This window comes from Bombus huntii, chromosome 8, assembly GCF_024542735.1.
Source record: "Bombus huntii isolate Logan2020A chromosome 8, iyBomHunt1.1, whole genome shotgun sequence".
NCBI classification, from domain to species: Eukaryota; Metazoa; Arthropoda; class Insecta; order Hymenoptera; family Apidae; genus Bombus; species Bombus huntii.
Window position 1 is genome coordinate 10,241,693 of NC_066245.1, and position 14,799 is coordinate 10,256,491.

The 14,799-nt window shown below is 27.4% G+C and overlaps 3 protein-coding genes, 1 long non-coding RNA gene and 1 other non-coding gene across 16 annotated transcripts; 3 read left to right on the top strand and 2 right to left on the bottom strand.

Annotated features, from left to right (window-relative positions):
• The first annotated feature begins 423 nt into the window (after window positions 1-423).
• On the top strand, window positions 424-505 carry Trnal-aag (transfer RNA leucine (anticodon AAG)). Its single transcript has one exon. It is a non-coding gene; the product is annotated as a tRNA-Leu (tRNA).
• A 459-nt stretch (window positions 506-964) lies between these two features.
• LOC126868549 (epoxide hydrolase 4-like) lies at window positions 965-5,361 on the top strand. Of its 7 annotated transcripts, XM_050624110.1 has the most exons (9): window positions 965-1,136; window positions 1,215-1,461; window positions 2,083-2,165; window positions 3,412-3,533; window positions 4,016-4,140; window positions 4,222-4,497; window positions 4,583-4,740; window positions 4,820-5,074; window positions 5,136-5,361. In XM_050624110.1, exons 4-9 carry the CDS (start codon window positions 3,456-3,458, stop codon window positions 5,312-5,314), a joined length of 1,071 nt encoding a protein of 356 aa, XP_050480067.1. In that variant the 5' UTR covers window positions 965-1,136; window positions 1,215-1,461; window positions 2,083-2,165; window positions 3,412-3,455; the 3' UTR covers window positions 5,315-5,361. The 7 variants fall into 7 exon arrangements, with proteins under 7 accessions (XP_050480067.1, XP_050480069.1, XP_050480070.1 ...); XM_050624112.1 differs by having other exon boundaries at window positions 965-1,186; window positions 1,285-2,165; XM_050624113.1 differs by lacking the exon at window positions 2,083-2,165.
• A 73-nt stretch (window positions 5,362-5,434) lies between these two features.
• Window positions 5,435-10,272, bottom strand: LOC126868543 (organic cation transporter protein-like). 3 transcript variants are annotated; one of them, XM_050624099.1, is made up of 9 exons: window positions 10,021-10,272; window positions 7,942-8,225; window positions 7,763-7,866; window positions 7,539-7,693; window positions 7,288-7,456; window positions 6,846-7,171; window positions 6,472-6,776; window positions 6,244-6,380; window positions 5,435-6,159 (listed from the first exon to the last, which is right to left on the bottom strand). In XM_050624099.1, exons 1-9 carry the CDS (start codon window positions 10,040-10,042, stop codon window positions 6,054-6,056), a joined length of 1,608 nt encoding a protein of 535 aa, XP_050480056.1. In that variant the 5' UTR covers window positions 10,043-10,272; the 3' UTR covers window positions 5,435-6,053. The 3 variants fall into 3 exon arrangements, with proteins under 3 accessions (XP_050480056.1, XP_050480057.1, XP_050480055.1); XM_050624100.1 differs by having other exon boundaries at window positions 5,435-6,130; window positions 7,942-8,240; XM_050624098.1 differs by having other exon boundaries at window positions 7,942-8,240.
• Window positions 8,259-10,007, top strand: LOC126868558 (uncharacterized). Its single transcript, XR_007690637.1, has 3 exons — window positions 8,259-8,846; window positions 9,592-9,755; window positions 9,880-10,007. It is a non-coding gene; the product is annotated as an uncharacterized LOC126868558 (long non-coding RNA).
• A 131-nt stretch (window positions 10,273-10,403) lies between the features above and the next one.
• LOC126868539 (WD repeat and HMG-box DNA-binding protein 1) lies at window positions 10,404-14,746 on the bottom strand. Of its 4 annotated transcripts, XM_050624092.1 has the most exons (15): window positions 14,655-14,746; window positions 14,516-14,580; window positions 14,382-14,418; window positions 14,014-14,128; window positions 13,768-13,919; window positions 13,588-13,696; window positions 13,275-13,517; window positions 12,987-13,202; window positions 12,621-12,911; window positions 12,313-12,529; window positions 12,012-12,236; window positions 11,724-11,944; window positions 11,422-11,664; window positions 10,968-11,340; window positions 10,404-10,882 (listed from the first exon to the last, which is right to left on the bottom strand). In XM_050624092.1, exons 4-15 carry the CDS (start codon window positions 14,071-14,073, stop codon window positions 10,527-10,529), a joined length of 2,706 nt encoding a protein of 901 aa, XP_050480049.1. In that variant the 5' UTR covers window positions 14,074-14,128; window positions 14,382-14,418; window positions 14,516-14,580; window positions 14,655-14,746; the 3' UTR covers window positions 10,404-10,526. The 4 variants fall into 4 exon arrangements, with proteins under 4 accessions (XP_050480049.1, XP_050480048.1, XP_050480047.1 ...); XM_050624091.1 differs by having other exon boundaries at window positions 14,382-14,580; XM_050624090.1 differs by having other exon boundaries at window positions 14,382-14,735.
• Window positions 14,747-14,799: the final 53 nt, after the last annotated feature.

Sequence of the window (14,799 nt, forward strand, 5' to 3'; positions counted from 1 at the left end):
GAAATATGCCAGTAAGCTCAGGACATTTTTTGTCGTGCTAACCTCAATTAAGGTTAGATAATAATGTTTTATTTACACGTTGTACAGACGTTTATGAGCGTGTTGTTGTTCTTTTTTTAATAATAAAGAATATATATAATGATGAGAATGTACATTAAACGAAAAGGTAATAAGAAATTGTAATTACAGAGATTAGTAAATATGTAATAATTATGTATATATCGGGAATTTATAAGCTAGATTGAAACGAAGCATAAGGCTTTGGAAGACTCAAACATAAATTTAGATAAATTTACACTCGTATTATTTTACTTTTAATAAATATGGAAATATATGAAAAATATCGTACATATTAACTGCTTATAGCTATTTAATTGTATAAGTTGAACGAAATTATTAGTTGTAAAAAATTATTCGGCATGTGGTAGCGTGGCCGAGCGGTCTAAGGCGCTGGTTTAAGGCACCAGTCTCATCTGGGGCGTGGGTTCGAATCCCACCGCTGCCAAATTTTTTTATATGTCAATAATGTAAAACATTTTTTAATTGCCAATAGAAAATATACATATTATAAAATTAACGCAGTTGAAATGAAAATAAAATAATAACCATAGTAGTTAATTGAGTCATTCTAACCAGATATATTAGAAATAACTTTAGTATTAATAGTGAAAGTACTAGAATAATTGTATATTTATTATACAATTAATGTAGAATTACTATGTACGTATATAAATAAAATAATAGAGATAATAATAGAGGTTCTGCTTTACCGATAAATATATAGATATTATCTAGCATCAATAAGGAAGCAATCTGTAATAGCATTTACAGAAATGCTAAATTACAGACAGATATACAGCCATCGACCAAGAATAGGATAGACTTCTCATGTAATGTAAAAATGTGTCACACGATCCGAGGGCTACGTAGCTGCTCATGCCATTTTACTGTCACATGCGACATTATCGATTCAGTATAAGATAAGATAACGGCGCTATTGGAACAGTATGTATTACAATTAAATTAATGTTCGATATAATTACAGTAGAGAAAAAATTTTCCCTCTAATTACAATCGAAATCGATCTATGTTTTACATAAATCATTCAGTTTCACCTTAAATTCTTCACCTTCTAGGTTAGTATCCCATCCAATGTACAAATCACTGGAGATAACGAGCTTTTAATGTAATTCATTTTTCATTCAATTTTGTAGTTCATAGAAATTAATCATTGTATTATTAATTCTGAAGAACAATACCATTTTCATTTTCCATCCACTGCAGACTGCAGCAAAGTTTCGTCATTACTTGAAGGCATAACTAGCAGAAAGAAAGTATAAATGCAAATCAATCAGTAAATCAAAACATTGCTCATGTCGGAAATATGAAACTCTCTGTAAACAGAAATGTCCGTGCACCCTGGAAATCTGCAGCAGACGCAATGCACAAACGTGTAACCTGGTAATTGAAATGAAAATATATGATGAAATGACAAAAGAAAATATTTTCTTCTGTCGTTTATTATCGCATAAAATTATTTTATGATCTAATATTGTTATGCAATTAATTTCAACTGAACTCTGATATTTTATTAAAAAAATATGAATCTGAAAAGAAACTAAAGTAATTTAAATTATATTTTTATAACTTCATCTATATAATTATGTGTTACTAAAATCTTATTTTTTGTGTTCAAATAAGATGGTGATGTCAATTTCTACACTTTATGATCAAAATATTTTAGAAATTAACTCTAAAAAATTTTCTTTATTTTTTATTATTTCTTTATTTATTATAACAATTGTTTTATTTACATAAATTTTATGTTATGACCAATAAGGAACAACCTGAAGAGTCCAAAAAAGTCCATTTTTATAAAAAAAAGTAATTCTGTAACTACTAACAGTGTGTTCAAAACCAGTTGAAATCGATTCAGAGTAACTATGAAAAATTTAGCAGGTCTTTTAAATTAACATAAAAGATAGTAGGAGCAACCGAAGACAAAAGTTGATGAAGTAAAGTAGATGGAAATGGGAAACACAAGTATTTGCTGATTTTATGTTCTGTGCTATTTTTGTGTAGAAATAAGCAAGGGACTTTGTTTGCTCAGATGCACACTCTGTACAAAAAGCTTCAAGATATATTTGATTAAATTAAATGAGATGGTAAGTATTGATATTGAAATATAAATTTCATTTTACAGACATTATTATTGTAAAAAAAATGGTCTAAGATATAAAAGTGAGTTATAACATTTATATACTATATATTTATTTATAATTCACAGTCATTTATGTAATATACATATTACTTTTGTATAGAAATGAGTATTCTATTCTTAGTCAATGGTTCATCTAAATCATTTCTGTTTTCCAATTTATTCAAAAGTGAAATAAATGTTTCCTTACAGACATTTTGTCATTATGAAACATGTATCTAAAACTTTATTTATCTTAGATAAGGAAAAGTATAACAGTCGAATATTAACAAAATATAAACCACTTCTGTTCCTACTAAACAATACATATGTACATATATTAGTTAATACTAGCTATCTTGTGAAACATATGATTAGTTTCTTTGGATGTACTTTTGTTTTAACAAAATCAATATAAAAATGTTCATAGATTTCATTATGTATTATGAAAGAAAATGAAATCAATTAAAGTAAACCTAATATGTACATATGTATTTAAAATCAGACTTAAAATAATTGTTTGACCGGAAAAATTTTAATAAACAATATTTTAGAGAAATATATTTAATATTATAAGATAATTTTGTACGATCGCGTATTTTAGACATAGTATTACTGTAATATCTGACAAAACATCAAAGTGCAAACTCATAGCTTTTCGTAAATATGTCACGTAAGCATTTTTAGAAGATATAATTTCTAGGAACATTTGATTGTAGGCTTTAGTAAAATTCATTTTGACGTTGAACACAGATCCGATAAGGAGTTATACTTCGCTTCTCATGATGACCTCTACTCTCATCTATATAGAGATGAAAACTTTCGTCAGTAATACATTGTCAACTTCACTGAAAGCGCGGAATTTTATGTATGACTAACGTCATAAACGATATCGATTTATATCTTTAAATTAAACTTAAGAATTATTTGATTATCTTCTTCGGTTTAACTAGCACAACACGTATATTTTTAAAACGTACATTTGTACGTAAATATGTATACACACATATATACAAAAATTTAAAAGCCAAATCTGTTTTAGTGCATAATTGGAATAAAATTAACACGTACAAATTAAAAAAAAATTTTCTACGTATATTATTAATCATTATTATTAATAATCATGATTACAAATGATAAAATTGTTTATCTATCAGTTTTTGAGATAGTTAAATTACATTTTCTCTCTTTTGTGTATGGCTTATATTTAATAGTGAAAAGATTTCCTAAGTGGGTCTGGGATCCTAAGAAGTTTTTTATGATGCAACAACGAGATAAACCTCCACCTTGTCTTGTGGACAATAATTTAGGAACTCATTCTTATGTAAAAATCAAGGTAAGTATGTATATAATTATAAAGTCTATTATAATTTAATAGGGTAACTACATAACGTAAAATCGAATTTCGATTGTAAACGTTCAAAAGTGTATTATGGTCGACCTCTGATAACACTTGACAACCTAATAGTCTGATGCACATCCGATTTTGATTGATAGATACGATTATAATACATATATTTTTAACGGATGTCGAAAACAGCTGTGTCAATTTCTTTTAGAACACAGTCCAATTTATCTCGTATCAATCTTTTTCTTATCGTTGTTTGTTTTTATTTATCATTAATTTTTTTATTGCTCACATCTATACATGAAAACTTAAAACTTCTTCTTGTCAAACGAAATGCATCTATTTCTAATTTAATAATACTAAAATATCTTTAAATAGTAATAACTGATTGAATAATAAAATAATAGAAAGATAGGAAGCAATAGAAACAAGAATTTGTTCTAAGAGGAAAATTTTCATTTCTTTTACAGGGTGTAAAGTTCCATTATGTAGAAGCTGGAAATAAAAATGATCCACTTATATTACTTTTACATGGATTTCCTGATTGTTGGTTATCTTGGAGAAAACAAATACCATGTCTTACTCAACATTATAGGTTTAAAATTCATTCTTTTTAATATTTTAATAAAATCATGAGATTACTTTTTTTATATTAATTATGTCTTTATTCATCCAGAGTAATAGCAATAGATTTGAAGGGGTTTGGAGATAGCGATAAACCAGCAGCTAAAAGTTGTTACAGAATACAAGTACTAATTGAGGAATTGAAACAATTTATTTTAACTCTTGGAGTAAAGCAATGCAGTATAATCGGTCATGATTTAGGAGGACTTTTAGGATGGTATATGGTAGCCCTATATGGGGACATGATTCATAAATTTGTTGCAATTTCATGCCCACATCCTAATTTGTATTGGAATGGGAGACCTGGAGATTCTATTTTTGATTTAAAGTAAATCTATTATATCTATAAGTTTTCTAACGTATTTTATTTCTAAGATATATATGTTCATTTATTTATTTACGTTAATGTTTAGATGGATACATTTCAGTAGATTACCATTTTTGCCTGAAATTGATGCTCTTAAAGAAGACTTATCAATAATAAATGATGCATTTCAACATCTTCAACTGAATAATGCAAACAATGAGAAGGATTATGTAGAAGCATATAAATATGCATTTAGTAGGAAAGGTAAATAAACTCAAAAAGATTTAAATAATGCCTGTTATGTGTATATAAAAGATGATAAAATTAAAATGGTTAATTACAGAGGACTGGACAGGTGCAATCAATTATTATAGAAACCTTCCTTTAATAAGACTTAATACAGATACCCGTGATCAAATTTCTACTCGAACCTTGCTTATAATTGGAAATATGGATCCAATTGTAACGATAGAAAGTGTTGTACAAAGTTCTGAATATGTTGAGAAATTTAATGTGAAAGTAATCTCTGAAGCTCAACATTTTCCACACCAACAAAAACCAGATACAGTAAATGAAGCAATCTTGAAGTTTTTTATGGGTAAGTCATTTTATAAACTTTTGCAAATACTAAGTTATGCAATGAATAAATCGTGTTCTAGGTGCGATAAATCATGTAGAAAAACCATCATCCAAAAACATTATGTCTTCATGGTTTGGATCTCTTGGTAATACTGTCAAGTATGGTAACCATATGTTTGATGCTGTCCATAAAAAGACCAGTGGAGTAGTTAGTGCTTTACCCAGTAAAGTATTTTATTTAGGTCAAACTACAAATTGAATTATATTTTTATCTATATTAAAATATAGGACTTACCAGAGCCTGAATTTTTCTACTTTCTTTATTTAAGTTTTAGGCTCTCAGAGCAACAAAAAATATCTAGTTACTTTTCATCACAAAACAGAAAAGACTACAAAATATGTTGCCATATTTATAATAATTAAATGTTTTTATAGCTTAACTATAGCATTACATATATACTATAATTTAATTACTACAGAACAACTCAAATGAACCTCTTTATCTTAATGACTGTCTGTATCAACAAATGTAAAAAAGGCTGATTTATTTTAACATTTTTTGTCTAATATTATTTACATTTTATGAATGAGATAGTTTTAAGTAAAAAATTTTATCACTTTTTTAATAAACATGTATACATATTTTTTTCATTTAATAACGTAAATATACATATATATACATAAATTTTATATATAGTATTAGATAACATGAAAAATCTGTTTTTTCATAAAGTAAGTGTATATTATAAAGCTAGTATAAAAAGATATATTCAGACATTCACATTATATTAAATACTATATTAATAATTGTTAAAATTATTTTTGATAAAATATTTATATATTTACTAAAATAATTTAATATAATGTAAAGAATAAATTAAATTGTTAATTATAAAGCATTATATATTTATTATAGTAAAAAAAAGTATATATATACAGTTACAGTTTTTAATATAAAATTTGTAAATTTATTGTTTTAAGAGGCAGGATCTGTTTCATTATTTTATCGTGGGCTTCCCTCTTATTGTTAATTTTAAATAAATATTATTTTGTCGCAGTTTTTTTAGTCTGTTTTCTGTAATAACGATCGAAATTTGTAATAAGCTATTTAAAAATAAAGAAATTAATACATATTATTTAAAATCATTTTACTTTATACCAGAGAATTTCCTCTCTGTATATACTTACTTCCCAAAATTTTCACCATCTTCAATAGTTTCTGGTAATTCACAGTTCATTGTTTCTGGTAGTAGAAAACATAATAAAGCACCAAGTAATGGTCCAGTTCCAAATATTAATGGTGGTAACCACGGTGCAACTTTTCCCTAAATATACATACAATTCAATATAATGTTATTATACTACAATCATAAAATACATATGGATTAAGCATATAATATGAAAAAAAAATATTACCATTGTTGCAATATATGGAGCAATCATACTCCCAACCCTTGCACAAACACTTCCTAAACCAACACCAACATTTCTAATTACAGTTGGAAATACCTCACTGCTATACAGATATATTGTTGGAAAACTAAGTGACATTCCTGCAAGACCTAATGTAGCCAAAAGTACTGTGAAATTTGAATTTGATATCACAGCTAGTAATAGCAAACTTGCAGCAGATAGAAGATTTCCACTTATTAGAATTCTTAAACGTGATACACGTGATATTAAAAATAAAACTACTATAGTTCCAGGCAGTTCAACAGCAGCTGAAAATATTATATCAAATTTTAAATATGTATCTTTGTTAAATGAAAATAGGTATTATATAGACTTACCTGATACAGCAACATTTACAAAAATGTTACCATCAATATAACCCATATACTGTGCTAATCCAAAAAAGCAAGTACCACACACAAACCAATTAAAACATACACAAATAGTTTTTAATCTTAAATTGGGAGTTCTAAACAAGTGTGTTATATTATATTTTTCTTTGCTTTGCTTATGACGAAGTCCAATATTGCTTTCATATGTCTCAATTGCTATTTTAACATTTTCTATTGGTATTTTATTTCTGCCAGCTGCTTTGACTAGAATTTGTTCTGCTTTCGATAGCTTGCCAACAGCAAGTAACCACCTTGGTGATTCAGGTATAATCCTACAATATATAAAAATGTGTTTAAACTCTACTCCAACTTAATGACACATAAATGTTTAATATTAATAATGTTCCTAAATTAATATGGTTAGTGTTCAATGATTAATATTACGTACCAATAATATGATAATAAGAAAAGGGATGGTATGGAAACTGCCATTTGAAAACCATCCCACGTATGTGTTAAATATGAAATTAAAGGATTCATTAGGTGACCCAGTAAGAATGGTACATGGAAAAGGACTGACATAATTGAACGCCATTCTATTCCTACAATCTCCATAACTATAATTTATTACGTATTAAATTATATTCTTTCATAAATCTATATATTATGTTACTTATATAATTTATCAGTTATACTTACGTAAAACAAAACTAACAAGCATAGTACCACCTGTAGCTACAGCAGAAATAAATTTAAATATCACAAATAATTCAAACCATGGAACAAATGCACTTATAAATCCAGTTAACGATTGTAATCCTATGGCAATCATCAAAGGCTTTTTTCTACCAATTCTGAAAAAGGAACAAAGATTATTTTTATTATTTATACTTTTTATTACATCATAATAATATTTAGCATACCGATCGGCCATTATACTGAATACTAAGTTACCAATAAGAACTCCAAACATTATACAAGATTGTACAAAATTTGCTAATTGTTCTCTATCACAGACCAAGTCCCACTGAAAATAATTATGTGCAGTAATTTGTAAACTCATTTCTTGTAAGTACGATAATAAATTGAAAGTTCAATTTACTTGAGTTATTATACTCTCTTTAAATGTGCGCCTATCATATTTAAAACTTGTACACTTCTCCATTGTACCATTCCCTACATCTATATAACATTTCATTATTGTAGATACATTAGTGGCTGAGATTGGAGCAGCACATGTAAAATTAGTTGGAGGTGCAAGAAATACAATGGAAAGTTGATGCCAAGCAACCGGAAATTTTACAAGAGACAATGCCACAGCAATAACAATGTGCCATGGGCCCATCACACCCATAGCATTTTGTATAACATCTAATGGTGCATGTTCTGAAACAGAGCATTCTTAATTATCAGTTATTACATGTAAATAATTCTACATCTTAGTACATAATTCCATAATAATAAAATTGAAATTAGAATGATAACAATTAAATTAGATTGAAATAAAAGAAACACTACTATCATACATATGTAAGTGCACACGTATAATTTAAATTATGATTGCCGCCAATCACTTCTACATTATCGACAGATGGAAAATATTAATACTTTTGCGTTATATATAATGTCTATGGTAAAACTAGTATTTATTTTTAACTCATGTATATACATATTTATTAATTTTTACTACGAAACTCAATAATATTAATGAAAAACTGATATTATTAATAACGTTAAAAGCATTACTACATGTGAAAGTTATTAACAAGTATAAAATAACTTGCAAATATATTATAAAACTACAGAAAAGCTATCGTAACTTATCATTATTAAACACACTTATAACTGAATAATTGTAACATACAACTTTCCAAGTATAATAACGATATTTATATGACATATATATTACTCAGGTTACAGTAACCTGAGTAATATAATATTTGAAATCCGAGAAAAATTTATCCGAGTTAATAACATATTTATCGAAGTACAGTGTCTAATTATATCGTAAGTAAATATTATTTTTATACAGTAATATTAAAACGTTATAATCTTTAGAAAATCATGACAGAAATATGTATATGTACATTTAAATTTCTAATACGCAAATTACGTACGCGTCTAAAATAAAATTCAAAAGGATTTGAAAAATATGTATAAATAGATAGAAGGAAAATAACAGCAAATTTTATGAATATATTGTTAAATATTTGCAATTCAAAAAAATTCTTTTTTAATTCTTTTTTTCTAATCACGTCGATTCTAATGTATTCCGAACTATGTATTATTTGTAAATTAGTCAAGTAAGTCTTTACATAAAAATAATTCGTGTCATTAAGAAATAAAATTCTATCTGTTAATAAATACGTATTTTTCCTATTCTAATATATTTCGATCAGTTTGAAAATTTAGAAATCTGTTTAATTGCATAAAAAATATATAACTAGTAACATAGGTCATTTATTAATAGATCATTGATAAAGCATTTCAAAACAAACAGAATTTTTATATTAACTGCATTCCTATAATTTATACGTTATGCTTCTAAATTTCCATACAAAAAATATTAAAATGCAGAATGTTGAAATTTAATTGAACGGTTGAAGATTAAAATTGAAATTTTCATGTAGTGATAAATGTGTCATTTCTTAACAAATTTTTATCCTTTTTATTTTCTCAACAAAGAAATGTTATCTTTCGATTTCTAAATTATATTTTCTAGGCTAAAAAACATATATTTTATTTTATTTAGACAAACAAATGACAAGTACATATCACAGAAAAGATTTTAGTTTATCAAAATCTAAAACATTAAAGAATTTCGCTGTGATTTTAAAACCCATATATTTCATTATTAATTATTATTCATAAGTGGAAACTGTAAAAAGGAAAAAGATATTCGCTCTTTGGAATTAAGTAAGTAAATCTCTATATTTCTCTATATTACGATATTAGATTATATGAATAAAACATATGTCCAAAAATTGTCTCTGATTACTGATTTTTTATCTTTGTAGATTCAGCATAATTATTTTTTCAGGTACACATTTCGATGATGTAATTGCAGACGTGCGGATTATACCACAAAATTGAATGTATATTTAGACTCATGTTGTGTTTCAAATGTTAACAGGAATAAATATAGTAGATGTAACCGTGCTAAATATATATATTGCCTTACCTTTTATCGCCTTTTCAAGCATTGTATTTTAAAATTTCTGTCAATTTTATGTTAAAATTCAATTTATTTCAATTTATACAATTACTATCTACACAATACCACGCGTGTCTAAATGTTTGAAAGCTTCAACTTTTGTTGAGTGGCTGAGGCAAACTGAAAGAGCCTAGACCCTGTTCTTTATCTGTTTTATCGATGTAGATCACAAGCAAAGTTATCAAGTTAATAAATATCTACCTTATCGATACTTTTGATCGTTATGTTATCGCCATACCTCTGTATTGTATCTAACAGTAAGTAATGATTGTAATGATTACAACAATGATTGGGGTTAGGTTAATCTAATATTGTACTACAAATATTAATAGATATAAATAAATAAGCTCTTTTTAAAACAGGATATTTTTACGTTTATTTTGTATAACATAATAAAAAATATTGATGAAAGATAATAAATATTAATTGTATAAAATTATAAAATTGTATTTTTTTACATTTTAAATAGGTATTCATTTGTCAAATGTAAACGAGCTAAGTATTTTACTTGAGGAACGTTTTGGTTCGTTATGTTGTTCATTCTCCAGACTTAATTTTCTTTTTTTCGATTCCGAGGTCTCCGAAGTATTATTGTTTTGTGAACCTGTACTCTCTTCTTTGTATCTTGCCAAGGCAGTTTTTGTTAAATCTGCAGCACTCAACTCGGGAAATTCCTCCTGCAAACTTTTTTTATTTCTAGCATACCAACTGATAAACGTTTCTTTCTTTGGTCCATCTTTTGCCTCTTTTGTTTTCGACTTTAAAGGTATAAGTGTTAGTGCTGTTAACTTCTGTGGTTTTTCTGGAGTTATTTCTAACCCAGCTAATCCTATTTTACATTAAAAATAAAATTTGAAAATATAATTAAACTAAGATAACTCTCCCCATTTCACCCCCCATTTTAGTAATAATACCTTTCGTCGCCGGAGAATTTCCACTTTTTAAAAAAGGATTACTTCTTCTTATTGATAATGATTCAGTCATAGATAACGGTTTAATTTCTATATCTGGCTTTTTCGTAATAGTTAATGAAGGTGTGGGCTCTTCAATATCATTATTCGATTCTTCATCGTCACTTTTATTGACATTTTCATCATTGTTGTCATTATTTTCTATGTCCTCCTTCTTTTCTTCTACCTTTATATCAGCAATCGACTCCAATTTATTGGATAAAGCCATTCGATTTATTCTTCGTGCATATTTAATTGCCAATTCTATAACTTTTTCTGAAGCGATTTGTTCGCATAATTCTACCGCTCGATACTCCAAATTACTTCGGCAAGCAAGCTAATTAAATAAAATTAATAAATACGTAGAAAGATACATCAATAATTTATAAATTTAATAAACCACAAATATTAAATTTACCGCAATAAGAGACAGCACTGCTTCGTTCTCTTCTGGAGGACTGGTTCCTAACTTCCATAATTTTAGTTCTTTTTCCGTTTTCTCAGTTTCAGGTTCACAAAGCGGCAGACGTAACGATACTTCTGTTATTACTGGGCGAGGTGTAGTTGGCGGATAATGACTTCCCTTGCATAAAATGCAACGAGCGATACTTTGTTGTTCGTTTATCCCAATTATAAAATAATGATCTGCTTTACCCTTAGACTGTTCCAAATTTATTAATGTAGTATAACGGATGTAATGTAGTGAAATATATTTCTTACTTGTTCACTCATATCACTGGCCACTTTCCATAAAGAAGACTTCTTATTATATACTCTTATAACATCATCAGCATCCATTGTTACGGGGGATCCAAAATCGGTAATTCCTAACCACATTAATTCTGATGATGATGACAAAGGGAGACATAGTGTTCGACTAATTAAATTTACTCCCCGAATTTGAATTGACAGTAAATTCATACACTGATCTCCTGACGCCCCTATTTAAATATCTCATTTTTTAACAAGAACTTGTTAAAAAATAAAAAGTAAAAATGATCAAAATACCTGTTCCAGTATGATAAGCAAGTACTAAATTATTTTTCAGTCCATTCATTGCTACTACAGGACCCGGCAGAGCTACAATTTCACGCTGGGTGCCTCCTACAGTAAAAATTCTTAAATGTCTCCTGGATGTTGCAAGTGCTACAAAATTATCACCAGCTGCGATACAATGTCCTTCTTCATCTTCAGGAAGATCTAATGACCATTCTTTATTTCCAGAACCCCAACCTATTTTTCATTTAATTATACTTTTTAAATAAATTGAATAAATCTGGTTCAAGCAATAATTATGTATAGTATTAACCTTGTAATGCTATTACAACAAGTTTGCTTCGTGTATCACTACTTGATGGACAATTTAATGCAAATGCTTCTGGTGATAAAGCAGCTATTGTGTGTCTTAAGTAATTATTGATATGCATACTACGATGTACTGCCGCATCATGAAATTCTACTTCAATACTGGATTCATCTCCATCTTCAGATGTAAAGCATCTTACCATACCCGTATCATTCCACACCTATATATTATGAAAACTAACATTTTAATATATGTATGTATATATTTGTACATATATAATGATTCATATTATAATTTACAAAAAATTTTACCATAAATCGAGATAACAAATGTACTGGTGATGAACCAGGTTGAAATGGTGGTTGTAAATGAATTTCAGGTATAAAAACATTTGCACCATGTTGTGATTTTTCAGACACTACATCAGAATGACTTTTTTGGTCATCTTCAAGTTCTATTGATGCTTTAATTTTGTTTAAAGATATAACATTTTCGCCGTCATCATCGTCATCATCATCTTCTGGAATATCAACATTACTATCTTCGACATCTCCATTTGTTTCTAAAGGTAATTCATTACTTGTTGTTCTATTGGGAATTATCTAAACATATAAAAATGATATATTTATTTTTAAAGCTTTAAAAATAATATATATGTTTTACATATATGTACCTACAACATCAATACATCCCAATTGGCCTAAAGAGTCACAGAATGCAATTTCATCTGATTTATCAATATTCCAAGATAATGCAGTAATTTTAGCATTCTGTTGATGCCCAATATAGCCAATTAATTCTTTACTTTTTACATCCCAAACAACTATTTCTCCTTGTACTGAACTAGCAGCTAATAATGTGCCACATTCGGAAAACTTACATATATTAATTTCCTTAAATGAAGATAATAATATAATAGAATACATATTATATTAAATAAAATATTTAGATAAAAGACAGCATACAGTTTTCATATTAATACATTTTAAACGGAACAATTCCTTCCAAGAAGATCTTTCAACTATAACTACATCTTTTGCACAAGGATATGCAAGGTAACTTCCATCCTTAGGATGAAATGAAGGCACATTATACATTTTAGCTGTAAAAAATGAATTACATTTGGGCACAACATTGGCCCAAATATTTGCAACACGTTTTTCTTTAATATTCCATACTCGTATTGTACCATCTGCACTTGATGATGCCTACATAAATCAAATATTATAAAAGGTATCATTACATAAAAGCAGAAAACACATCGAGTATATATTTTACCACAAACTCTTCTTTTGGATCCAAAGACAAACCTAGTATAGGAGCTTCATGACCTATTAGTTCTATGTTATCTGATGTATTAATATCCGTAACTTGTATTCTCATATCGCTACAATGTAATATGTATTAAATATATATTAATTAAAAATTATTAAAATGCTTTATGCACATTTTACATACCACCCTCCTGAGACTATAATATTACTATTTTTTGTTGTTGCTAATGCTGAAACAGGTGCTGAAAATCTAGTAACTATTCCTTCTTTTTCAAGATCTGGATAACTAAGAACTTGAATTGTATTATTATCATTGCCAACAAATATTTTTCCATTCTGAAATCATTGAAAGATTTTTTAAAAAATTATGAATATCAGTAAGTATATAAAAATAGATTTCATAATTAATATTTTCATTTAATATTTCTACCTTTGATACAACTGATATAGCTTGTTCTGAGACACAACATGCACTTGGATCATCATCCATTAGATTTAACCAGGATCGAACATCTCCATCAGATCCACAAGTAACAAGCCCTCCCCTAAAAATATAAATATTATTTTTCTAATTACATGTTTTCTTGTATTCTTAAAAGATTGCTTTGAATGCATTGAGCTTTCCTTTAATGTTTCCTTTTATATCACTAAAAAGTTCTAAACAAAGGAAATAGTTAAAAAATGTGCAAAAATTGCAAACATACTTATGTAATAAAATATATTTATATTAAAAGTGTTAGCAAAAAATATCATAAAGTGTATGAAAAAATGTTGATTAGTATTTATATCTTTACTTACTTTTCACCAGTAAAATAACAAACATCTGTGTGTCCCTCTGGATGTGCATAACGCATAGGTTTTTTTATTAATGGCATTTTTCAATAGATTAATTAATAACTTTACATATAGTTGAATATAATATATTAACTAACTTTCTAAAATCTTTCATCAGAAAATTGTGATCCTCTACACCCGTATTTTGGCGCGCATTCTCCAACTGTACACATTGTACCCCTTTGATTAGAAATTTTACAAATGTAAATTTAAATATTATTTACATTAATCACTTACATTAACCTTACACTAATATTACTTTACTTAATTTAATTTAATATATATACAAAATAATATGTGAAGCTAGAATAAAGGCTGGTGAAGGTTTTCATAGGAAGTATTTATGAACTTAGGGAATTTTTTTATATTAATGCATCAGTCT